Consider the following 24,885-nt stretch of genomic DNA (forward strand, 5'->3'; position numbering starts at 1 on the left):
CAGTCTTGATGACCCGAAGGCTGGTTAGCCACTATTCCCCCTGGAGCAGAGCCAGGGCCCCACCACACCGTCTCTCTCATGTATCACTGCCCCGTGAGCCACCGGCACTTTTCCCAGGTAAGTCGTTGTGAAATCAGAGTAAAAGTTCTCGCAGTGGCCTGGCTTGGGCCATGCTGCTTTGCTGCTTTTCCCTGGACTCAAAGCGTGCCCTAGTAAGTAGGGACCTGGGAAGAACTGCGTTTTCCCGAGTATCAGGAACGATCCCATATATTACTGTTTTTCATAAGGACCTGAGGCTCGGATGTCTGTCTGAGCGATCTGATCCTCGTAAATTGGATTGGTTCTGGAAATCCCACGAGCCTAGGCCGCCTTGAGAGATTTATGGCACTTCCCGCTCGCCCGCGCCAAGGCCAGGAATAACATCACAGCTCCCTCAGCACTTCTGGGTTTTGTTCCTGAGGGGGTGGCAAGGGAGGGTAGAGGTGTGCTGAATCAATACCACTTTGAAGGAAAACTGTCCAGACTTATTTTCTGAAACCTCAGGAAAAAACCTCATGTTCTGCTAAGGATATAACAGTTCTCTGTCCTCTCCTCATCCCTCCTGGGGGATTTTCCCAGCCGCAGCTCTTTCGCCCCAGTCTATGCTGTGGTGTGGGAAGAGGACCGCGGCTGGCTGGAGCTCGTGGACACCTTCCAAGGCAGACCCAGCCTCCTTAGGCAGCGACCTTCGACCTTTAGCAGCAAGGCCCTGTGCCATGAGCTCATTTTCATGTCTTAAGATTCTGCAAAACAATGTTAGTGAGTTGCAAATTAAATCCCTCTTGACCAAGAAAAAGGACTAATTAAGATAGCCATTCCAGGCAGGGCGTGGTGGCTCACACCTGTAATCCAGCACTCTGGGAGGCTGAGGCAGGAGGATCGCTTAAGGTCAGGAGTTTGAAACCAGCCTGAGCAAGAGAGAGACTCCATCTCTACTAAAAGTAGAAAGAAATTAAGTGGCCAACTAAAAATATATAGAAAAAAAAAATTAGCCAGACATGGTGGCACATGCCTGTAGTCCTAGCTGCTCAGGAGGCTGAGGCAGGAGGATTGCTTGAGCCCCAGGAGTTTGAGGTTGCTGTGAGCTAGGCTGACATCATGGCACTCTAGCCCAGGCAACAGAGTGAGACTCTGTCTCAAAAAAAAAAAAAAAAAGATAGCCATTCCAGTTAGAACCCACACTTGGCAGATATGTTTGACCAAATTACATGTTACTTTGGTAGAAGTGAGTGTGATTGTTTTTAGTTTATATAATAATTGCATCAAAATATCTGCATCTATCCTAGCAGCAGCATATCAGAACAAAGTCAAAATCTCACACCAACTCTCTAGAAAAGCCACTGAGTCCAGTAGCTGTCGCTGGAAGACCTAGTGCTGAGTGCTGTGGGAGATTCACAGAACTGCTGCCCCCAGAGCTGGGAATGTCATTTCAGAGGAAGACAAATATGGGGATAAACCTAGAAGAGACTGAACCTAAGAGTCTTCAGTAGTATGTTACCGTGGTTAAAAGTGATGTCTACTTGGGAACAATTCAATTAACAATTACCTGGGGGAAGTAGCATTTGAGAGAGATTTTCAAGGATGAGTGCAAGTAATACTGGTAGAGGGGTGGGTTAGGTGTTGTGTATTCCAAGCCAGAAAACTTAACCGGATAGCATGAAGATGGCTGGGGACCTGTGGTGGGGTACACACCAGCAAATGGGTGCCTTAGATTCACTGCACATACTCATAGATAGAGGAACCTTAAAGGAATTTGTGTTTAATGGAATTGGCAGTGGGGAGTCATTTTTAATAAGCCAACCAACTAATGCAATCAAACAAGAAGAGTGATCTTACGGATTGCAGCTATTTGGAGGAATGTTAATGTGGCAGCCAGAAAGAGGATGGATTGGAAGGCAAAGGGACTGGGGTCTGGCGTATCAGTCAGGAGGTTATTGCATGTTATTTCATTAGCCAGGAGGAAAGTATGAAGACCTTGTAGGAAATAGATTTGATTTTCTTGATGAAATTTCTGCATGTTGGACGGGAAATGACTTGATGTAGAAGGCTTTTCAGTGCTGTTATGCATAACATACAAATCTCTCCCAGTTGATAGAAACCTGCCCAGTCGCTCAATATAAGTAAACCTTGTAGACGTTGGAATGTTTATGTTTGGCCCAAAATGGCTCTGGTTTTTTACACAGCTGTAAAGTGTATTTAACTCCCAAATATAAAACACTTCTTGACTACTGTTTCATAGCTTCATAAAACGAGGCTCAATTGCGTAGGTACTTTTTGTTGTCATCCCTATCTTTTTACACAGATCTGTTTCCTGATATTGTTATTCCAACGGGAAAAAATTCAATCCCAAGTAAACTACCTTTTTACAAGCAGCCCTAAAAAAGAAAGCCCCAAAGACAATAAGGAGCCTCCGCATTTGTATTTTTAACCCAAGATTACAGATCTAACTAGCAGGGAAGCAGAATCGCTTTAATTGTGAGTGTTTTTCATTGTGGTTGTGAGTGTAAGTCAGTAACAGATGTTCATTTTCCCCAGCTCAACTGTTTTCAATTCTTTCTTGAACATGGAGAGAGAAATCTTTAAACATTTGCCAAAGTTCAATTAACATCCCCTGGCCAAAGGTGGAAAACGCTCTGCTTTGTTTTTTCTCAGCCATATACCTGCTTGGGCTGCCCGTGCCACAGAACACAGGGGACAGATTCCAGCTGGCACAGGTTTCATTACTACAAAGTTAATTTGCAGAAAAAGCCTTTGGCGGGAGGGGTCTGTTCGACTTTTATATATTTACTTATTTACTCTTTTTCAGTTATAAATAAAATTGCACTGTAAAACATTGCAGCTTAATTGCAGGAAATCCAGTGCATTTTTTTTTTATTTTTGTCCTGCAAGTGGTTAATAGCTTGTTTTTTGTTTATATGGAATTGTAGAAATCTTGTGTAAGAATATGTTTACAGCCAAGGCTGTGTGACTTGGTTTATCATGTTTTTCCTGTGTTGTGTGGAACAGACGGCTGTTCATTATTGAAAGGCCTTTTTCTGTGGAGAATGGGGTTTTGGGGGGAAAGAGTTTATGTAAGAATGCAGAATGGCTTCCAGAGACTACGGGCGCGCTGTGGCTATAAAGCCTCACGGCACCGTAGGCAGCAGCATTGTAACAATCTGTTTTAGCACCTTAGAAGTATTTCAGCTGCATTTTCTAAGGGGGTCCGGCTAGACAGGGCATAGGCAGTAGATCGCAACAGCTGACTTTTCTCCCCACCTTCCATCCTCAACACGTGTGTCTGCGTGACCAGTTCCCGTGTGATGGTTGGCTAAGGCTGGAGAAATTCTGCCTACTCGAACCACATCACCTTCTCGCACTTCTAATTCTAGAACCCACCCCCAAAAGATTGGGACCATCATATAATTAACATTTGGGGTTTGGCTTTCTAAATCTGTACTTTTTAGAAAAATACAGTCATATAAAACATTTCTCTTGGATGCTAAAACTTGAAAATGATCTCTCGAAATAGTTGAAAATGGCCATTTGCAAATGCAAACTGTGCAGGCTGCTTGGACTTTGATGACACTGCCCATTCCAGAGGTTGTCTTGTGTCTCCCCAAAGATTTGCTGCATATCTATTCATTAATCCTCATTTAGCTAACGGGAAGATACTTCATTTATAGGCTATGACACATGGATTATCCCATTAGGAAATCTGTGCATGGCACATCATGGGTTTGTCTTCCGATAAAAAGGAGCATTGTTCTTACAGAGCAAAAGAAAGCGAGGGAAGAGATAATTAGCAGACTTAAGCTGGCCGAGGGCAGGTAATGATTGCATAACAGACATCACGACCTGCTGGCACTCGGGGCTGACTTTGCTTCCCCAAGGTCAACTTGTCTGTCTCTGGGCCCTGGTTGATTTGGAAGATGAGCTGTTTGGATTTAGTGCTGGTCACAAATCAAACCAGTTGAGAAAGGGGATGGAGCAGTGAAGTTATTCATCGATGGGAGAACTTAGAATTGGAAATCTCATCTTTTTATTTCCCTCAGGACCCAACTCCTACCTTCACATTAGAGTGACAGTTTTAGAGACTCATTTAAACCTCTTATTCTTCGTATGTTCACAAAGACTCATCTACATATACAAATCATGGCAGAGGGATCCATGAACTCAGTCAAAACTGTCTAGGAAGCGTTGCTAACTACTCTAGTTTTCAAAAGTACTTACTATTTGAACCTTGCATTCAGAAAAGTAAGTAAGCAGCTCATTTGAATAGATACAGCTTTAGAGGACTGAGTGCATTCGCTGAGCGAATCCCTGGGAACAAGAGAGTTCCAAGCAGCATCTGTGACACAGGAGGGTTCTGTCTCCCAGCTTGCAAATGCTTATTTCTCATTTATTTGACCTGGGCAGACACTGACAGGTCATTAGAAGGGGTGCTGGACCTGGGTGCTGGACTTCTGCCCCTGGCTGGACCTTTGCTGAATATGTGACCAGGGAGAGGTCATGTCCCCAAGCCTTGGTCATGTTATCACTCTATGACACAGTAATGATATCACATAGAGGTCAAGTTTAGATGTTCTTAAAGCCATCAGAAAGTATGTACTGGTGGCATTCTTATAACTTGTGTAGGGGAGAGGCAAAATTAAGTTTTCCTTTACTTTGTACGGAAAGTCAGATCTTGGTAGAAATACCCTTTCCTAACCATGAGCATGGCAAAAGGACAGTGCGATGGTGTCTTTTGTCGCTGTGTTTCAATTTTTGTTTTTGATGGGCAAAGCCTACTTCCTACCATATGTTGAAAATGGCGGGTGGGGCATCTTCCTGGCCTGTCCCCTCCTGGATGTGATTCTGGAAAACAGGCCAGAAGCAGCCTCTCAGGTCTTCCATGGGATTATCACATGAGGAAGTGACCCAAATAGAAGACCTTGCTTAGGTTTGATAATCTATCTTGGAAACACAGGGTGGGACAGGGGAAGCGGAACTGTCGGTGCGGATGTTTTCCCATTTGGTGCCATGTAGACACCGCTGTCTGGAGTCCCAGAAATGTCTCTCCTTATCCATTATAATAAAAATCGCCTCCCAGACTGGCCACAGGCAGTCAGGCACAACAGAATTTAAGCACCTGATGAATGGAGTCCTCCTCGTAAATATGCCGTCATCACATCTCCACGTGAGGCTTTGGGCAGAGTGACGGGTCTTCCCTTATTTCTGTTGCTGCTTGTTTGGGAACCAATAGGTGTGGTTTATTAGGTCATGACTGTTCCTGTTTTTCACCCTGGAATAGATGTCTAATGACAAATGCTTAGTCTTGTTACTAAACCACGGAAAGACCTCTTATCACTGTGTGGCATTTACGTGGCATCATTCTGTTCAGCAAGATGTCTTGTAAACACCCTGAGGAGTCTGCAGCCTGGGAATGCAGGATGTCCAGTCTAACAATGTCCAGAGAGATCCTGAGGTTGAACGAAGAGGGGACAGGGTGGAGGAGAGGAAAGAGGCCACCCGCCTCTATTCTGGGAAAGAAGAAAGGACGCTGTGCCGGTGGCGTGTGTGATCACCGCCCCAGGTTCCGTGCTGAGCCCTGCTCTCTGCCAGGCACCGTGTCGTGAAAAGCCTTTTGCATGTATGAGCTCCGTCCTTACCACGGCTAGCCACCATCGTGGTTTTCACTGTTTTCAAGCAGGGTAACTGGGGCTTAAAGGAAGTTCCCTGAGATCCCACAAGCACGCTTTCAGTTTCGGCAGTTTGACCCCAGGGCCCGTGCTCTTACCACAGGGCGGCCTCTCCCTGCCAGAGCTAACGCTCGCAAGTCATGGCAAGAAGGAAATCTCAGAGCCGCCTGTTTGTGAAATCACCCGCGTCCAAGTTAAAGAATAATCCAGTCTCCAGAGGAGGTGGCCTCACGCCTTTGTCACGGAACAAAGGCACGGGCCGGGCAGGGCAGTTGAGGGCGCTGGATGGCCAGGACAGAGCAGGCAACCCCACGGCTTATTCAGGGCTGTTGGCAAGAAACCCCAGTGAGGTTGACCAAGAACAGCTCTCGGAACAGGTGAATCTGCACATTGCAGGTGGCAGAGTGAAAGCAGTTTCCACCTTGGGCAAAACACAGGCCAGGGCAAGCCGGGAGGGAGTGGGGAGAGCCCAGGCCGGAGCCAGCCCCGCATGGGGCTGCCATGAGGACTGGGCACTGAGGGACACAGCCACACGAGTGACAGTGGGCAGGGGAAATCAGTCAACCGTGTTAACTCTTGGGGTTCTGTCACTACTGTGGGTCTTTAAAAAGCCATTAAGCAGGCCGGGCGCGGTGGCTCACGCCTGTAATCCTAGCTCTCTGGGAGGCCGAGGCGGGCGGATTGCTCGAGGTCAGGAGTTCGAAACCAGCCTGAGCAAGAGCGAGACCCCGTCTCTACTATAAATAGAAAGAAACTAATTGGCCAACTAATATATATAGAAAAAATTAGCCGGGCATGGTGGCGCATGCCTGTAGTCCCAGCTACTTGGGAGGCTGAGGCAGCAGGATCGCTTGAGCCCAGGAGTTTGAGGTTGCTGTGAGCTAGGCTGACGCCACGGCACTCACTCTAGCCTGGGCAACAAAGCGAGACTCTGTCTCAAAAAAAAAAAAAAAAAAAAAAAAAAAGCCATTAAGCAGCATCCATCAACCTGATTGACTGTTTAACTTGTGAAATCACACGTGTCTGCTCAGCCCGTGGAAATAACTCCATGGCAGTACTGGGCCAAGACTTAGGTTACATTAACTCGCTGACTCCTCCGATGTGGGTTCCACGGCAAAGAGAAATCGAGCAAGTCGCCTGAAGTCACTTAGCGTGTCAGTGAAGGAGCCATGGCTGGAACCCAGGCTGCTGGGCCACAGAGTGTCTTCTCGTGACCCTGTGAGATTCTGCCAGGAAATAGAAATGACAGGAAAAACACTGCCAGGGTCAGTACCTTGGCCTTCTGCAGCCGGCCACAGCACCTGCGCGCAAGGGACCCCTGGTGCGTACGTGCGCGGGGTGGGGAAGGCCATGTCGTCCACTCTCCCTCAGCCTTTATCGTCATGCCTGGAGTGTAAACGTCTGGCTCATTTTTAGAACATGCTTCAATTGATCTCTTTTGAGCGGGAAGTTCTTGCCCTTGCAGTTTTTCCCAATCACTTTTGTCAAAGTTTGTCACCCATGTAACGTTCCACCAGATTTAAATGCAGCCCGGGCGATTAGGAAGCCTTCCCGGTATGTGCAATATGTAAAAGTGACATCGCTGGTGCTTTTAGGAAGCTGCCCTGTTATGAAGCCAAATAGCCTTCTTAAAAATCAGAAGTACTCTCATAAAGCTCGTTTTTCATGCGGCACAGGCTGTAGTTTCCACATGGGACAAAGTGTGAAACTACGCTTTTATGGGAGAGCCCTGAGATTTGCGTGAACTTTCAGTGACTCTCACGACATTATTCCCCAGAGAAGCAACTTATTTTCTGTTGGTGCATTTTCATGTCATATGCTCTGTCTAGAAGGAGACAATTACTCTGATGTAGTAGAAACTGGTTTTTGCTAGCAGACCCTAATTATTTCTCATCTTGATCATTGCAACATTTTTCTTGAAATATATCATCCTCCCCTTCCTAACCCTCCTTTTGAGTTTCCTCTTGGCATGAAATATCCCTTCTTCCTGGAGGTGTGCACTCTATAAATATTGCACATTTTATTTCACAGGAAGGAAAATACCATCCCAATTACAAGCCCTGGCAAGTGCTTCAGCACTGCAGAGAAAAGCACATTTGAATCCCACAAAGACGTCAGTCTGCTTCCGTTGTTTTCAGAAGTCATATCATTCAAAGTGGACACTCCCCTCATGTCTGGGCCACCTCTGATCTTGCATTCCTCCATGGCACAATAACTAACTGGGTGCCCAAGCCCTGCATTGCACACCTCAGGGCCAGAGAGACAGCGTGTCCTGTTTATTTCCAGGTCTCCAATGTTTTAAATGAATTAATGAAAATTACTCCAGCCCCATCCTAAATCAGCATCCTAATCCGGCATATTGGAAATGTGAACTACATTCGAGATATTTTAGTCCCTTCATTTTAGGCAGATAATTCTTAACAGGTTATTTCTTGTTAGACCTTGTGGATCTTTGATCATATCTTTCAAGTCTAGACAATTTTTAAATAGTGGTTAAAATAATGATACCAACTAGTGCTAGTATACTATATAACTATGTCCCAATAATCTATACACTTTATGCATGTTAAACTAACCCAAGTAATCTTCACAATAACCCTGCAAGGTTAGCTGCAGTACTATTTCCACTTCACAGATGAGGAAATGGAGGCACAAAAAGATGAGATATCTGGCCTAGGGTCACTGGATGGTCAGAGCTGAGCCAGAACCCTCTCGCACAGGCTGCCTGCCCCTAAGCGCCTCACCCTATGGCCTCTGGACAGTTGGTTTGGTTCTTATAGTTGTGCTAATCAGGTTTAACAGGCGGATGAAGCCTCTGTGTGTGTGTGTGTGTGTGTGCACCTTTGCAGATTGTGGTCCCTAGTATCATCATCATCGTCATCATTTTCACTTATATACAAATCGTGGTGTCTGCTGTATAAGCCTAATAAGCCAGAGGACAAGTACAAAATACATAGATTACACACAAACGCGTACTGCGCTGTATCGTGGAGCGACATTCTTCTGGTGCCCAGGGCCTCTGTCTCCCTTCCACAACCATCAGCTGAGGGCCTGCTCAGTCCAGGCACTGTGCTGGGTGCTGGGTGCTGTGGGAAGTAAGGACAAGCCCTTCCCCGTGGCACCGGCCTTCTGACTGCGATTTCCAGATAAGCACATGAGGGTGGTGGAGGAGAGGACTCTGCCAGCCGCCCCAGACTGGCCCTGACTCTCCTTCTGCGCCGGACTCCGGCTCCTTCACGGTGCCCGGCAGCTGCGATTCTCTGGGTCTGGCCCAAACCACTGGCTCCAGTAGGGCCGCCCACCGCTCCCTGGCCAGTGCTCGCTGGCCAGCTCTCCTCGGCTTGGCTGCGAGACTCGAGGCCGTGTTTGACAACCCAGTCTCATCAGCACTCTGAGGACAGCCTGGGGAAGGAGTCCAGCAGAGTGGCTCCGAATGACTTGTGACCATGCCTTAGGACAGGTGTACCTGCTCAGGAGACAAAGGCGGACTGCCCTTGGGAATATTCACAAGGAATCTGACCTGCGTCCTCAAGGATACTGAGTCAACCAAGAACTTTCTTCTTAGTGTCCATCTATCATATATCTGTGGCTCTGTCACTGCCTTCCATGTGGGTCCTCTGAAGCTCCTGAAGCTCTCCGAGTCAGGCTGTAGGTTCCTGGTGGGGAGGGCTGGTGCATGGTCGGTACTGTACTCCTGCTAGCCCAACACCTTGTCGATACACGCCCCAAACTTCCTCCGTTAGCCTGTCTCCTGGCCTATTTAGATGCCAGATACAGTATGGGTCAGTAATTTTTTTTTTCTGGATTAAACGTGGGTTCTTTTCTAAAGAAATTCTGTAAACTGAGGCGATGACCGTCAAAAATGACTTTAAGGTTTTTTGCTTTTTCATACAGTAAGAACTATATTTTACAGTGAGAGCACACGCACACAGAGCCCTGAAACAAAAGTCACAGGAATGCATCTTCTTATACTCCATTCTTTCTATTCCAATCTGTCCCTTTTGAAACTGCGATGGTCGTGCCCCACTAAATTGATTTCATGACCCACTTCTGGGTCATGATCTGCAGTTTGAAAGCACTGCCCAGACTGCGTGGGAAGTAAACAGGTCCTGCCAGGGCTCGCTGCTATGGGAAACCTTTCCATTAAATCTCCCCGTGTCCTCAGCAGCAGCTAGAAAGCTAAGGGAGAATGTCATTTTGATGTCCCCAAAGGAGAAATAGTGGGCTTATAACTGGGGTGAGGGCTGGGCAGGGTTTAGCTGAGATCCCTACTGTCCTAAAGAGATGCTGTCATTTCTTGTTGCTCAGTTTTTCCTAAAAATAAGAGATTTTTAAGATATGGGACAACAATATATGGCAAGAATAAAGGAGACGGTATTTCCTTGTGCTTCTTGGGCGGTTTCCTTCTCCTCTAACCAAGCTGGAGAGCTGGGAACTGGGTACTAAGAGGTCGGCTCGCTGGTACCATCATTGGTGAGAGGGCTCCTGTGGGGACAGTAATGGAACCAAAGCTCCCAGCCTTTTGGCTCTGAGCTGAGTAGGTGAGAGAAAGGTGCAGAGGGCTCCTGTGAAGTCTCCCAGAGGAAACAAGAAAAGGACAACAGGGCCTGAAGACCAAGGGTTAATGAGAGAGAGACCATTTTTTCCTAGGCATTTATTTCTCTTCTTTTTTTCCCTAAGAATCTGCCTATTTAAATACATGCATATTTCTTATTATGGCTTTGTGGAATTGTTTTAAAATCTGAATTTCCAATTTTTAGATGTTAATTTGAATAACCTTGAGCCTTGTCCTCAAATTAAATTGTGGGCCATGGAGTTAGGGTGACACCCTCACACCTCCCTGATGGAGGATGAGGGAGCTAGCAGGGCAGCCTCAGCCTCCTTCGTACAACCTTAGCCCCCAGGATGAAGACGGTCACGTCACAGCAGCCGCGGCCAGGTGGCAGTCAGAGCTGTGCGCTCCTAGCTCTGCTCTGCTCACTAACCTGGCAGCTAGGGAGGGGCAGGGGGTGGCAGCCCCAGCATTCTCCTTGCACTCCGCTCTTTGCCAGTGGACTGGTGGGAGTTGTCGCTGCTATTAGCATCCCATCAACTCGTGATTCTCACTTCTTTGCCAAAAACTGGTACGGGGGAAGGAGACAGGGATTTGGACTTACACATATCATTTGCCTTTAAGTGGCAGGAGCTACAGCTCAGATACCTACCTTTGTGTGCATCTGCACTGTGCCTTCATCACGTGGGCCTTGTGTGGGGTTTCTGTCCCCTCAAGTAACCAGGTCAGGTAGTAGTAGTTGGAAATGATGGCTGGGTCTCACCAGGAAGGCCCCAGTTTGCACATGGCCTCCCTGTCTCATTTGTTTATTCAACAAATATCTATCAAGTGCTGATTGTGCACCAGGCACTTTTAAGGAGCACCAGAGGTGATGTTTGGGCTGAGACCTGCATGCTGACAGCCAGCCACGGGAAGAGCTGGGAGAAGGTGTCCAAGGGGAGGGAACCACTGGGATAGGGTCCTGCGGGGGTAAATATTTTATAGACACTGGCCTCAAATTCAGGGCAGAGAGAACAGGGTCATCAAAGTGCCCCCAGAAGGTTGGATAAGGAGACATACGAACATCATAACAGAGAATGAGATATAATGATGAACAGGGAAGGGAATAAAAATGTAGGTAGCCATAAGGCAGAGAAAATACATGTTTTTCCATAAGGCATAAGGCAGAGAAAATACATGTTTGTTCGGAATAACATTTTGAAGCATTTGTTAAGGTAAGCATTAAATTAGAAATGTCAGTAGTGACCTTGGGATCTTTCCAGCCCTGTCCCTCTGGCGGCTCAGGGCAGCAACCTCTCCCAACAACAGCCCCCACATGGGACCATCGGACCCCACCGCCAGCCCCCGGGCTCTGGTCTCAGTGCCGTCCTCTACTGAAAGGAAAGCAGTTGGCCCCACATCTTGGGGCAGGAATAATCCCGGACAGGCCTGGAATTTTTTCTGTTGCTAGGAAGAAGGATGCTTTCAAAGCAGCCAGCAAACCTCCAGTTAAAGATGGTGATTCGAACATACATGTGCCCCTAAAATGACAGAAGTGAGGTTTAAAAGCTGTAGCCCACAAAGATGAGACAGCAGCAACAAAAGATATGGAGGCAGGAAAGCAAAAGGAAGAGAGGACCCTGACTTAGCAAACTAGAAAAAGCTGCATCTTGAGCTGACAAGGGTGAGGAGCACAAGTGTTCATAGTCCCAGGAAGCCTCAAGCATTGGAGCGAGTCTCTTTTGGGGGAGATGAAGATGGTCTAGGATCGATTGTGGCGATTGCACTACTCTGAATATGCTATGAACCATCAAATTGTACACTTGAACTGGGTAGATTGTGTACTAATAGTATGTGAGTCATATCTCAATAGTGCTGTTACGTATTTAAAAAAAAGTGGAGCAACAGATACCTCTGATGTTTGGGGGCACAAGTAAGGCTGAAATCAGGAGAACTGGTCCAAAGTCTCTCAGATTTAGCTTCCTCCCACCTCCCTATTTCCGGCTTAGCCCTGCGAGGCCAGGCAGCTTCCTCTCCTCCCAACCTGCCACAGAGCGTTGCAGGTGAATTCTCAGGAGAGGCTGCACCAGCGACACCAGGCAGAGCCCAGGGCGAGGCACGGTTATGGAACAGGAAGACTGAGCAGGACTCCATGCTCAGCGGTGGAACCACAGCCGCGTTCCCTGCCTGTGCCAGGAAGGCCAGAGCCTGACTCACCACCAGGATGACCAGCCCAAGAGCAAAGGACCCACAGGACTGGTCCCCAGCCAAGTGTGCCATGGGGAACATTCTCCACCTGGCAGACCTGCCCTGTGCTAGAGCATCAGTCGGCTTTGTGTGCCTCTTAAGCATGAGCGGACACAGTCAGGGATCCTCAAGGTTTGAGAACAGTTTTGAGGATGAACAACGCCAGAGACCAGACTCAAGAGGAAGAAAGGGACACGGAAGCCACAGCGATGATGCGTGAAGCAGGAGAAAATACAGACTAACCTTAACCTTCCCCTCGGAGGGATGAGAAAGGTTTACATGTAAAAATAAGAAATAAGAAGTCTTTAGAAATGAAAACATATGATAGGAGAAATGAAAACCTTTATAGAAAGGTCACAGAGATTTTAGAAAATCTCCCAGAACATAAAAAGTGGAAAAAAAAAAAAAAAAAGACCCAGCAATTTAGAAAATAGAAGTGACAAGAATAAGAGTATCAGAGGATTAGTCCAGGAGGTATAACATTTGAATAAAAAGAGTTCCCAGAAAGACAGATAAAGCAGAGGAGAAGAAATCATCAAGAAGTAATTTGAAGAAATTTCCCAGAACTGGAGGGTGTGAGTTTCCAGGTGAAGGAGTCCCCAGCACGACTGTAAAAAGGATGGTGGGGGCGGAGGACAAAGAGAAAAGCTCCAGAGTCTCCCGAGAGGAGGACACGTCTGAGACTCAGGACTCCAGTGGCACTCCAAGAAGCTAGAAGATGGCGGAGCAGTGCCTCCAAGGTCCGGAGGGAACATGAGCGCCAGCCCTACGGGCTCAAAGCTGCAGGCAGGTGAGGGTAGATTAAAGACGTTGTCATTTGGGGACTCCAGATTTCACCTCCCATGACCCAAGCAACAGGTAAACAAAGGAAGAGGAACACACAGAACCTTGGGAAAGGTGTCAGCCCCGTGTGGGAAGTGGAGGGAGCCCCTGGTACCGTGGTGAGGGAAGTCCCAGGAGGGCCAAACAGGATCCCTTGCTCCGCCTTGGAGGAGCTTTGTGACCTCAGACAAACCACACTACTCCTCTATTCTGTGGAAGACAAAGATAGTCATAGTGGCCACCTCATTTGGTGTTGCAAAGTGTAAACAAGCCGACAGGTGTGCAGTGCTTGGAACTGTGCCTGGACATGGTGAGCCCCAAATATGCATTGGCTGCTTGTGCCATGATGATGATGGTGAGGAGGAAGATGAGAAAGATGAAAACGGGGGCTGTGGAGATGGTGCTATTGACCCCAAGGAAAGAAGGTGTGGGCAGAGTCCATTACATGGCTCAGTGTCGTCACAACACAAACAGTGACTGCTAACGAAACCAAGCACACTGAGTCCTCACTTCACGTCACCTCTAAGTTCTTGGAAACTTCAGCTTTAAGTGAAATGATGTATAATGAATCCAGGCTTACCATAGCCTAAGTGATACAAAGAAGATTCAAGTTCCTGCGGCGTATTTCTGGTCACAGAAACATCACCAGACTTCTAAATAAAAACCCAAAACACTTCTAATACTAAACATTGAAATCAGTGTGAGCTATACATAATTTATTATGTACTTTACTAATTTGAGAAAATAAAAAAAGGTAAAATAATGATTTACCCAATTTGGGGGGAATCGGTGAGTGATGGTGGTGCTAGTGGCGGCAGGTTAAGTCAAGGGATAAACATTTGCAAAATGGAAATTGTAAGGAGCACCCGCTGCTACCAAACAGTTCCAAAACAAACGATAACGAGCACGGCAAGCTTTGCTGAGTGCTTTTGTGCTGCATCATTTACGTCGTGCATTTGTACCATCATCGTATACTTCATGAATTATCTGACAATAATTTGTGTTCATTTATTTTTCAACCCACTTTTTCTAGTTCAGGGTCACGTGGCCAGAGCTCTCCTGGCAGCTCAGGGCCAAGGAGGAACCAGCCCTGGCCAGGACTCTACCCCACGGCGGGGCACGCTCACACACGCACACAGGCACACTCAGGGACCATGTAGACACGCCCGTGATCCAAACGTGCACAGCTTTGGGCTGTGGGAGGGAACCAGAGGACGGAGGCAGCCCACGCAGACTCCACACAGGTGGCAGCCTCAGCCAGAAACTGAATTGTTTTGTTTTTTTTTCTCACCAATGTTACAATGAAACAACGCTGAACAAAGACCTGCTGTGTCGTAATGAAGTTCTGTTGGGAGGAGAGGAAGTGCGGGCAGAGGATTAGAAGGATCAGTTTGCGCAGGAGGAGATCAATAGATACCCAAACCAACACCAAAGCACAGCAGCGGAGGCACGTTATTTAGGAAGGGGGCATAATGCCGGGTCAAAGCCTGGTCGCCGTTGCTGCAGGGAGGGCGGCACAGGGACCTCTACTGTTCACTGTGAGCCTCGTGGAACTATCTGACCTTCTACTCCGTATGATTATAACTTTTATTAAAGAGAATAAAATTCAAATTAAAAAATAGTAATGGGGAAATACTGAAAAGCAAGGAGGCCACTTAAAGGGGCTTCCACAGAACGGCCAAGTTGTGGTCATTTGAGTGTCAAAGAGTATGATGATGACTGGTAATTAATTGAATCTTTGAAAATCATTCGGTGCAGAATGATACTGGAAATGGGGACGGGAGTATAAAGTGTGCCCAAAAAAATAGCTGTAAGAAAGGTGAAGATCTTGCTGTGTGGCATCGGCACCAGTGAGGGTTGTGTTCTGTAAAGTAGATTTCTGTTCATAAAGCATGGGTGTGATTTTCCCCACCCCCGTGGGCAGATAGACAGGGACTTGGGAATGAGCCCCATAGTTCCAGGAAAAGGAGGACCTGTGAAGCGGGAGCAGGAAAGACTGGCCACCACCTTTGATCACAAACAGGTAGAAGGAGGACCCGAGAGGCGTTGCAAGATGAGGACATAGCCATGTGCCTCAAGAGGAGGAATGGCCGCACTGAGGGAGCACCGTGTCCCCCAGAAGATGCCATCTCGAATGACCCTAGTAACTTTACCGAGGGCATCAAAGTAGCAAGAAAGAGTTGGGCTTTAAAAGTCCAGTTTATGGAGCAAGCAGACCTTGACCCAAAACCCCCAGGAGTCTAACACAGGAAATGCAGGCTCATTTTGAATTATCTTGTCCTGATTGTGTCCTGACTAAAAATCCAGTCAGTCAATAACTCATAACCTCCACCTTCTACTGGCCCCAAGATCAGCTCCTCTTTCTTTTAGGTCTGGCCAGATTCTTGTAACCCCAGGAAGGTCAAAGCTAAGTATGGAAATAATGAAAACATAAATCAGATCTTTACAACTAACTTGCATAATAGGTTAAATGTAGGTTTTATGGTTATTGTGATAATTGGCGTGATTTGTCGATTTTTAAGATATTTTAAACAACTACTTAAATAGTAAAGGTTGGCATAATTTTGTTGAAATATGCAGAATTTGACTAAGTTTATGATCAACATATAAATGTATAAAGAGCATTTTATTTTAAAATTTATATTTTGATTGGTTATTTAATAGTATCTGAATATTCAGAAATATTTGTTAAATAGATTTATAGGTATAAACATTTAGCATTAAACTAAGTACAAATAGTTCTTAGGTTATCTTATTAAGAAAAATAGTCCTTCAGATATGAAAGATGCAAGCACTTATGATAAAGCAACAGGTCATGGAAACCACTGGGTTCCAGGAAGCAAGTGAAATAATCTAACTTTTTTAGAGAGATTGTAGGGGTCAAGGGTGGAAGGTGTGTCATTTGGGTCTCCTTCCACCTCTAAAGTTTGTGAAGTGTGTTCACTCATTCATTCAACAAACACATGTCCGGAGGCTCCTTAGGTACAGGCGCTGCCCTGGGCACTGTGAGATAATCAAAGATAATGACCAAGAGTCCTTGAATGCCAGAGATGAAACCAACACGGGGCCCAGCAATGCATTAGAAAGCCTGTGGTCTTATGGAGATAGTACCTCTGGCTCAGAGAACCAGGACCCATTCCGTAGTTAAGAGATGGGGGATGACATTCCAGTAATGAGCTGAGGCCCAGGAACAAGGAGGCCAAGGATTTTCCAGGCATGGTTCATGGTCCCTGGGGCATTAATGTGTCTCTCTTCGTCATCGTTGCCAATTCATTCAGACTATTGTTGCTTCAGCTCCTATAAAGCGGGTCAGTGCCAATTAAAGATGATTTATAATGATAGATCTATAAGGCAGAAAGGCAACTCTTTGCTAATGTATTTGCCAGAATTTGACACCCCAGGAGAGTTTTAATTTGCTGTCACTGCAGTTATCACTTCTACATGAATATTAATGATCTGTGTTATAAGAAAAATGAGACATATAGGGTTTCTGGAAAAGGTTGACTTATTTTTATCTGCATGTCACTGTTTTATGTTTAGGACTACAAAGTCTGAGCGCTCTGTAGGTACTAAAACGGCCGGGCCATCTCTCAGAGTGAAGGGTCAGCTCAGGGAGGTGTGGGCAGAGGTGTGACGAGGAGGGCAAGGTTTGGGGCCAGCGTGGCAGAAGCACCCAGCAGGGCTCTTGGGCGGTGACATAGGTTCAGCCAGATGGGCAGCCAGGAGGGAGGTAGGTATGTGTGTGTACAGCGCTTCCAGACCACCTTGGTTTTCTCATTTGATTCACAAAACCAACTCTGATTTTTACCTCCTTTGCTGACAACCAGTGGAAGGTCCTCAGCAGTCCTGTGGAATGTAATGTCATCGTCTTATCGCAGAGCCCTATCTGCTGGCTTTGCGCATTTCTCAGATTGAAATGCTGACATGAGCTACTGGGGCTACCTAAAGGTGCCCCTCTCAGCTGCTGTCCTGTCCACTCATACCCCGACAATGGGGGTTATAAAACTGCCAAGTATGAAAATGGAAAATTCAACCCAAGAATGATCAGTGGCAGCCAATTGTCATATGCAGGGCCGGGTTACATTACATTTTCTTGTAGAAACTCTCGACAAAGTAAATGTCATTTTTAAATCGATTACTATGTCTAAGACTAACAAGAGCCTCTAAAAAACAACTCATGTTCCTGTCCTTGGAAAGACTGGACTGCAGCCACCCCAGGATGGCAGGGTCCCATCACAGGCTGTCACAAGGCATAGCTTGTCACTTCCCACGTGCTCATACACTGCATGCCGTGTGTATTTTTGCAGCTCCACATTGTATTCTTTGTCTTCTCTTCCCAGCACATCTCCAGGGCCTTACTTTGTCTATCATATCTTTATTATCCCTCTTGTACAGGGGATATTCCATTTGAAAGTAAATCGGAAGAACACAAACTTCAGAAACAAAGAGCCAAGGGCCAGTCTCAGTGAGGCCAGGTGACCCATGGCACATCCCTCACCTTCCTGCCCCACATTTCCCCTCTGTTAAGTTGGGGAGACAAAGGCTCATGATACAGAAGACCAGGTTCGTAGGTGGCACCTCAAACCTAAATGGCAAAGGTATCTCTCAACTCCTGGTTCAAGAAATGCATGTGCAAAACAAAATTTGCTCATTCTTAGACAGATACAATTTTTATTTAAAAAAAAAAAATCCAAGTGTGCACAGGGAAGCTTAGGTATACAATTGGCCAGAATTAAAGGAGCAAATGAGTTAACGAAAAAGGAGGCCAAATCTAAAACAGGCATTTTGACTATCAGATCATATACACATTCCTAAAATCTGCCCATTCATTACAAATAATGGGGTGTGTGGGAATATAAGGGTGGAACAGGCCATTAAAACCATGGATCTTTTGTTGGTCCGAAGGTGGTGAGTTATCTCACTTGATTGTTCATGGTCAGTTACAGATGGAACTCCTTTTTCTACTGCTTTCCCCTTTCTCAGTATTGCACTTGACTAATCTTTAAAAAAAAAAAACAAAAAAAAACCATGGAACTTTATAACCAGAACATTAGCAAAAATAATATCCATTCTAATAAAAGGATTGATTGGCTACTGTTGTATTTACCCAACATCATAGCCAGTGGGTCCTTTGTGTCCTTAAACCTTGGATTCCCTTTTGAAGTGCAGATCTTTGAGAGTGTTCTAAAAGAGAATGGTTTCATCAAAATTAACAGTTTGATCCAATCAGTTGTATTTTATTATGTCTTTCTTTCTTCCTTTCTTTTCTTTCTTTCTTTCCAGAGTCTCACTCTGTTGCCCGGGCTAGAGTGCCGTGGCATCAGCCTGGCTCACAGCAACCTCAAACTTCTGGGCTCAGGCAATCCTTCTGTCTCAGACTCCTGAGTAGCTGGGACTACAGGCATGTGCCACCATGCCCAGCTAATTTTTTCTATACATTTTTAGTTGGCCAATTAATTTCTTTCTAGTTTTAGTAGAGACGGGGTCTTGCTCTTGCCCAGGCTGGTTTCAAACTCCTGACCTAGAGTGATCCTCCTGCCTCAGCCTCCCAGAGTGCTAGGATTACAGGCATGAGCCACCGCACCCGGCCCCAGTCAATTATTTTTAAATACAGGGAGCAATGAATTCAGTAAAGTTGCATGATACAAAATCAACATACAAAAATCAGTAGCATTTCTATACACAAATAGCAACCCAGCTAAAAAGGAAATTAAGACAGCAATCCCATTTACAACAATATCAAACAAATTTTAAGAATAAATTTAACCAAGGAAGTGAAAGATCTGTACACTGAAAACATAAAACATTGATGAAAGAAACCAAAGAAAGTACAAATAAATGAAAGATATCCTGTGTTCGTAGATCAGAAGAATTAATGTTGAAATGTCCATACTACCAAAAGCAATCTACAGAGTCAATGTAATCCCTATCAAAATCCCAATGACATTCTTCACAGAAATAGAAGAAACAATCCTAAAATTCCTAAAGTTCTAAAAATCCTTATAGGAACCACAAAAGACCCTGAATAGCCAAAGCAATCTTGAGAAAGAAGAAACAAGGTTGAAGGCATCAAACTTCCTAATTTAAAATTATATTACAAAGCTAAGACAATCAAAACAGTATGGTACTGGCATAAAATCAAACACATAGACTAGTGGAACAGAAGAGAGAGCCCAGAAATAAATCCAAACAAATACAGTCAACTAATTTTTGGCAAGGGCACAAAAGAGACACAGTAGGGAAAGGGTAGTCTCTTCAGTAAATGGTGCAAGGAAACCTGGATTTCCACATGCAAAAGAATGAAATTGACCTGTATTTTACACTGCATGCACAAAGGTCAAAATGGACAGTCACTAACTTCTGAGACATAGAAATGAATGTGGGACTCATTGGTCCACATGTTCCTTCCAGTTGCAAAATTCTGACTCCTCAGCTTCACGTTCCCCAGCAGAGCCTGCTAAGAGGTTGGCCTTAGAGGACATCTGCCAGGCTGTCCTCATACGCCCGCTCTGGGCCCCAGAGGGGTAGATTCTTCCTGTGACTCACACACACTCCAGAGACCTTTCCTGCCCCAACTACTCGTAACTACACACAGGGCGTTGGGTCATTCCCCCTGCCTTTTATCCAGAAGAAATACTTTTAATACATTTTTTTCTTTTGAAAATTGTGCAGAAATTAACATTCGTGGTTTCAGGATGGTGTGGGCACACAGCAAGAGCGTCATCTCATCCTGTTACCCCTCGGTCTCCCGGCGTGAAGCCCCGCTCCTCTCCCTCGGGCTTAGAGCGTCGTGGGGTTTGGACAGGACCGTAGCCATGGCCTGCACCACTCGTAGTGGGGGGTGGACACGTGCTTGCTGTGCGGGCGAGTGAACGTGTCCGTTCCTGGAGGCCCCTCCTGTTCCCGTAGCTACACAGTCCACAGCCCGTTTCACCCCGATCGCCTGACACAGCCTGCGGTGTGCCCCGCAGGCTTTAGGAAAGGTGTGGGAAGTTTTTAATACATGTATTTATCAAAATATTTATAATTATTTTGGTCAAGAGCAGTGGCTCACGCCTGTAAACCTAGCACTCTGGGAGGCCGAGGCCGGTAGATTGCTCGAGGTCAGGAGTTCGAGACCAGCCTGAGCAAGAGCAAGACCCCGTCTCTACTATAAATAGAAAGAAATTAATTGGCCAACTAATATATATAGAAAAAATTAGCCGGGCATGGCGGCGCATGCCTGTAGTCCCAGCTACTCGGGAGGCTGAGGCAGAAGGATTGCTTGAGCTCAGGAGTTTGAGGTTGCTGTGAGCTGACGCCATGGCACTCACTCTAGCCTGGGCAACAAAGCGAGACTCTGTCTCAAAAAAATATATATATATATATTTATAATTATTTTATCCTTACCCTTTTTACTTCTTTACACATGTGGTTTTATGTGGTGATATGTCAGTGCATGTATGGCATTTATAATCTCCATGTACTCTCATACTCGGGGCAGTGCTCACAGTTTTCTGCTGCTTGGGGTATAGGATCAGAGAGGAGGAGGCCGTGGCTAGGAGAAGCAGCCTCGCCCCCTCCTGCCTTCCCTGAACAGGTAAGGAATTCCCTGGCAAAGGTCTGGAGACTGCTGGGAATTCCTTCATTCTGAAGTTATTTTGAGGTAGCAGATGAAGCAGAAACTGAAGGTGAAGGAGGTTGGAACGTATTGTTCTCTCTTGGAAAGACACGAGGAAATTTAATGAAGCGAGAGAAGGGCGGCCCAGATGTTTTTGTTACTCAGTGTGTAACTTTAGTTTCAGGTTAGCTCTGTCTGGAGTTCTCAGGTGTTTGCAAGGTGACTAAGAGCAGCTGTTTTAGGCGTCAAATGTTTTCTGCAGGATGCTGCAGGCCCGCGGGGGTGTGCGTGGGCCCCGCGGCCTCTCCCGCCAGCAGCAGGCCCTCTGGCTGCCTCCCTGTCCACAGTCCCCTGTTTGATGAAAAGGGTGGATTTGGGGTACAGGAAGGCAAGCAGTAGGAGAACCCCATATGAGATAAAGAAACTGCTCTGGTGACATTATGTTTCTTTAGCAAATACTCACTGAACTCTTACCATGTGCTAGGCATTATTCAAAGTAATTCTAAAACCAATAACTCAATTATTTATCACAACAACAATTACTAGCCCATTTTACAGATGAGCAGTCTGAAGCTCAGAGAGGTGGTGTCACTTGCCTGGGGTCACACAGCTTATCGGTGCCAGCATGCAGGGCCCCCGACTATGCCCCCAGTCCGGCTCTGCAGCCTCCCTAGGGATGGCCAGTGGAGATGTGTTCTGCCCCACCCGCACCGGAGAGCCCAAGGCAGACGGGCCTGCCTTGTTGTGGAGTCCTGCTCGCATACCGCGTTTCCCCGAAAATAAGACCTGCTCATAAAATAAGCCCTAGCAGGATTTCTAAGCATTTGCACAATAGAAGCCCTACCCCGAAAATAAGACCTAGTGATGGGCGTGGCTACACAGCGTGTCTGCACAACCCATGCGTTTCGTTGCGGAGCAGTAAAAAAGAGGAGCAACACTTCTCATCTGCCCCATCATGACAGCTACTATCCCAGAGGTGACCGGAAAGGTGCGGGCAGCCCCACCAACAAGGTCGGCTCCCCCTGTCAGGTCCCGCCCATCCTGTGCGTGCTGCAAGCTGAGGCTTTGAAGGGAAAATAACACATCCCCTGAAAATAAGCCCTAGGATGTCTTCTTGGGGAAAAATAAATATAAGACCCTGTCTTATTTTTAGGGAAACACGATATTGTCTACTAGGGATTCCCAGCCCTTTCAGAATTATCTTATTTCTTGTTTAGTTTCACAGCAGGCCTTTCTAAAAATAATACTGTTTTATATGTACTATTATTACAAAAATGATATTAGTTACACTGCCTTCCATTTTTTGAGCACTTACTACGTGGCAGTCCTTGTACACCAGATAGTTTCTAGACACTAATTCTAATCCTTAAAGCTGCAAGGAAGAGACTTGCACCCATTTCATGGAAGAGAAAATAAAAGCCAAGTAGTTGTCCCTCACCTAACAAAAGCACAGACGTGAACTCAGGTCTGCGCTGCTCCTCTTTGTTACAGGACAGAACTAAGTACAGACAGGTCCGTCTTGCCTCAACCAAGGGAGCTGATCAGTTTCGCCAGCTACCCAGAGGACCTGGTGGTACCTGAGAACTAGGGGGTGTGTGTGTCCCTTGGCCTGGGACAGTCACAATTTGTGCCTGTCAGCCCAGCACTACCTTTCCCTCTCAAAAGCGTTCCAGCTGGGCCTGTAAGTCAGGCGCCCCGCGTGGGGTGGATGCCATGTGGTTTCCAGGCCACTGCGTATGCGGCATCGACCCCTCGGGGTCTGGTCCCTTTTGATCCAGTGGAGTTTTGAAGTTTTATCTTCTGCTGGGCTTCATTAAGCCCTCAGTTGGTCCGAGGTCCCCCCACCCCCATTGTAAATGTTGCGTGGTTCTTGGTATTCGGGTTAACAAATTAGCCCAATTAGATGGGTAAATTAGTCATTCTGACTTTCTGAAGTCCCACTGGAGGAGCCTTGGGAAATAGCATTTATAGTTTTCTAACAAGCAATTTAAATGACACCAGCATGTGGCATTTGTTTAAGAGTAAAACGTCTTGAACAATGCCCTACTTAAAAACAGATTTCAGGATTTGCTTACGGACAGGGCGAGACGTGGCAGAGTAGGACCCTGTGTTGTCTTGTGACAGTATTTCCAAGCTGGCTCTCCTATTTGGGGGAGCTACAGCCAAGTTCAGCAGGGTTTCCTGGAACCCACATTTAACTCCAAAGCCTCATTTTTGCCGCATTGTTTTTTCTGCACAACCTGAGAGTTTCTAGCAGGATTCAAAACAGAGTGCTTTGAATTCCACCTGAGTGGTAAATGGTGAAAGACAGCAACTTGCAGATTGGAAGGGACCCCTCAGAGGAGCCAGACACTGGGGCTGGGAAGCAATGTGGGAAAAAGCGATGTCCCTTAATAGCTCATTGAGAATGCATAGCATTTAACCTCCTGGCTCAGTTTCTTCCTATGGATTAAAGTGACAGTAATCCCTGCCTCATAGGGTTACTGGGGGATTAAATGAGATAATGCATGTAACTGCCTGAAACACAATAGGCACTCAATAAACTCGAGGGCCCTTCCTTCCTTCCTGCATCCTTTCAACTTTTAGCCTCAGATGCCTGCGTCCCTGTTTCTGGCTCAACTGGCTCTTCAAACAATCTTATTAATGCCTATTAAAATGAAACCCAATAAAAGTGCCAATATTTGGTGTTGAAATAATTGATGTAGCAGAGCGAGCCCATGAAGCACCCAGGCAGGCCCCTGGTGCAATTTAGCCTCACACCTGGGGGATGAATTTCACAACTGTAATTGCTACCATATAATTCTTATTAATGTTGTGCTATAATTCCTATTTATTCCATGGGGCTTGTAAATGCATTAGGACTTGTCAACATATTATTTTACACTGTTTATGATCTGTAGAATTATGTCCTTCAGGGTTGTATTGTGCAAAAAGCTCAGAAGAAATGGCTTTGGGCCTCATTAAAAAGAGCAAAAGAGGCTGCGTGCGGAAGTGGTTCTCCATCCCTGCCGTCCTGCACAGAAGCCAGCAAAGTAGATTTTTAACTTAGTTCCTAGCAGAGCCCTTAAACTGGAGGAATGTAAGAGAATCCCCTCTTTCTGTCTGAGCCGGGTGACGGATGGGTCGGCCCTAGCAGGAGATGTGTGTGTAGCCCGAAAGGTAGGGCTGAGCGGGAGGGAATCGCTTTGTCTCCCAGGAGCTACACCGCGTTTTCCCATGCTGTGCCCTCCAAGCTTGGGGTAACCCCCTTTTAGTTCCAAAATTCCTCATGGTCTTCACAGCTCAAATCTATAAAGAAATACCTAATAATTACAAAATGTAACCCATTCCCAGAGGTTTTTGCACTTACTAAGCCAGTAAATCATAAAACTGCAGGGAGAAGAACTCTCTCTGTCCATTGGAATGTCAGCCACTAGCTTGGTAGGGGACAAGTCTGTCATTGTTGCTTATTTTTGGTTTTGGCCTTGGAGCCTTTTTTGCACCTTTGGGCCTGCCACAGAATCGAGTTCAAGTTCTTATTCAGCTCACTCCTAGCCACGGATGGCTGGGAAGGCCCTCCGCAGTCTCGGGGGGGGGGGGGGGAATGCAGGGCTCTTCTCCCCACGGCCATCTGGGGAACTGTGCTCGTGGTCCCCCGGGGCCTGGCGTGCCCTGCTGGGGCTGCCCTTCCCATCTTGGGGGTGGCTGGGTGAACCTGTGGGGAGGTGACCACTGCTGACAGTCCCTGCACTTCTCTCCTGCCCCCACAGGCAGCGAGTACGACGAGGAGGAGGTGGACTACGAGGAGTCGGACAGCGATGAGTCCTGGACCACAGAGAGCGCCATCAGCTCCGAGGCCATCCTCAGCTCCATGTGCATGAATGGAGGGGAAGAGAAGCCTTTTGCCTGCCCGGTTCCTGGATGTAAAAAGAGATACAAGGTAACAGAGGTGCCACCTCGCTTGGCATAACTGCACAGAAAGGGGGCAAGTTTCAAGCAAGGTAGCA

The 24,885-nt window shown here is 46.5% G+C and overlaps 1 protein-coding gene across 1 annotated transcript in view; it reads left to right on the forward strand.

Annotated features, from left to right (window-relative positions):
• Nucleotides 1-24,885, forward strand: part of JAZF1 (JAZF zinc finger 1) — a 334,436-nt gene that overhangs the window by 298,933 nt on the left and 10,618 nt on the right. The window contains exon 4 of the mRNA XM_020289891.2: nt 24,649-24,818. Within this exon, the coding sequence (XP_020145480.1) occupies nt 24,649-24,818 (170 nt within the window). The remainder of the gene's footprint in view (nt 1-24,648; nt 24,819-24,885) is intronic.

The sequence above is a fragment of the Microcebus murinus genome, chromosome 9 (assembly GCF_040939455.1).
Source record: "Microcebus murinus isolate Inina chromosome 9, M.murinus_Inina_mat1.0, whole genome shotgun sequence".
Lineage (NCBI taxonomy): Eukaryota > Metazoa > Chordata > Mammalia > Primates > Cheirogaleidae > Microcebus > Microcebus murinus.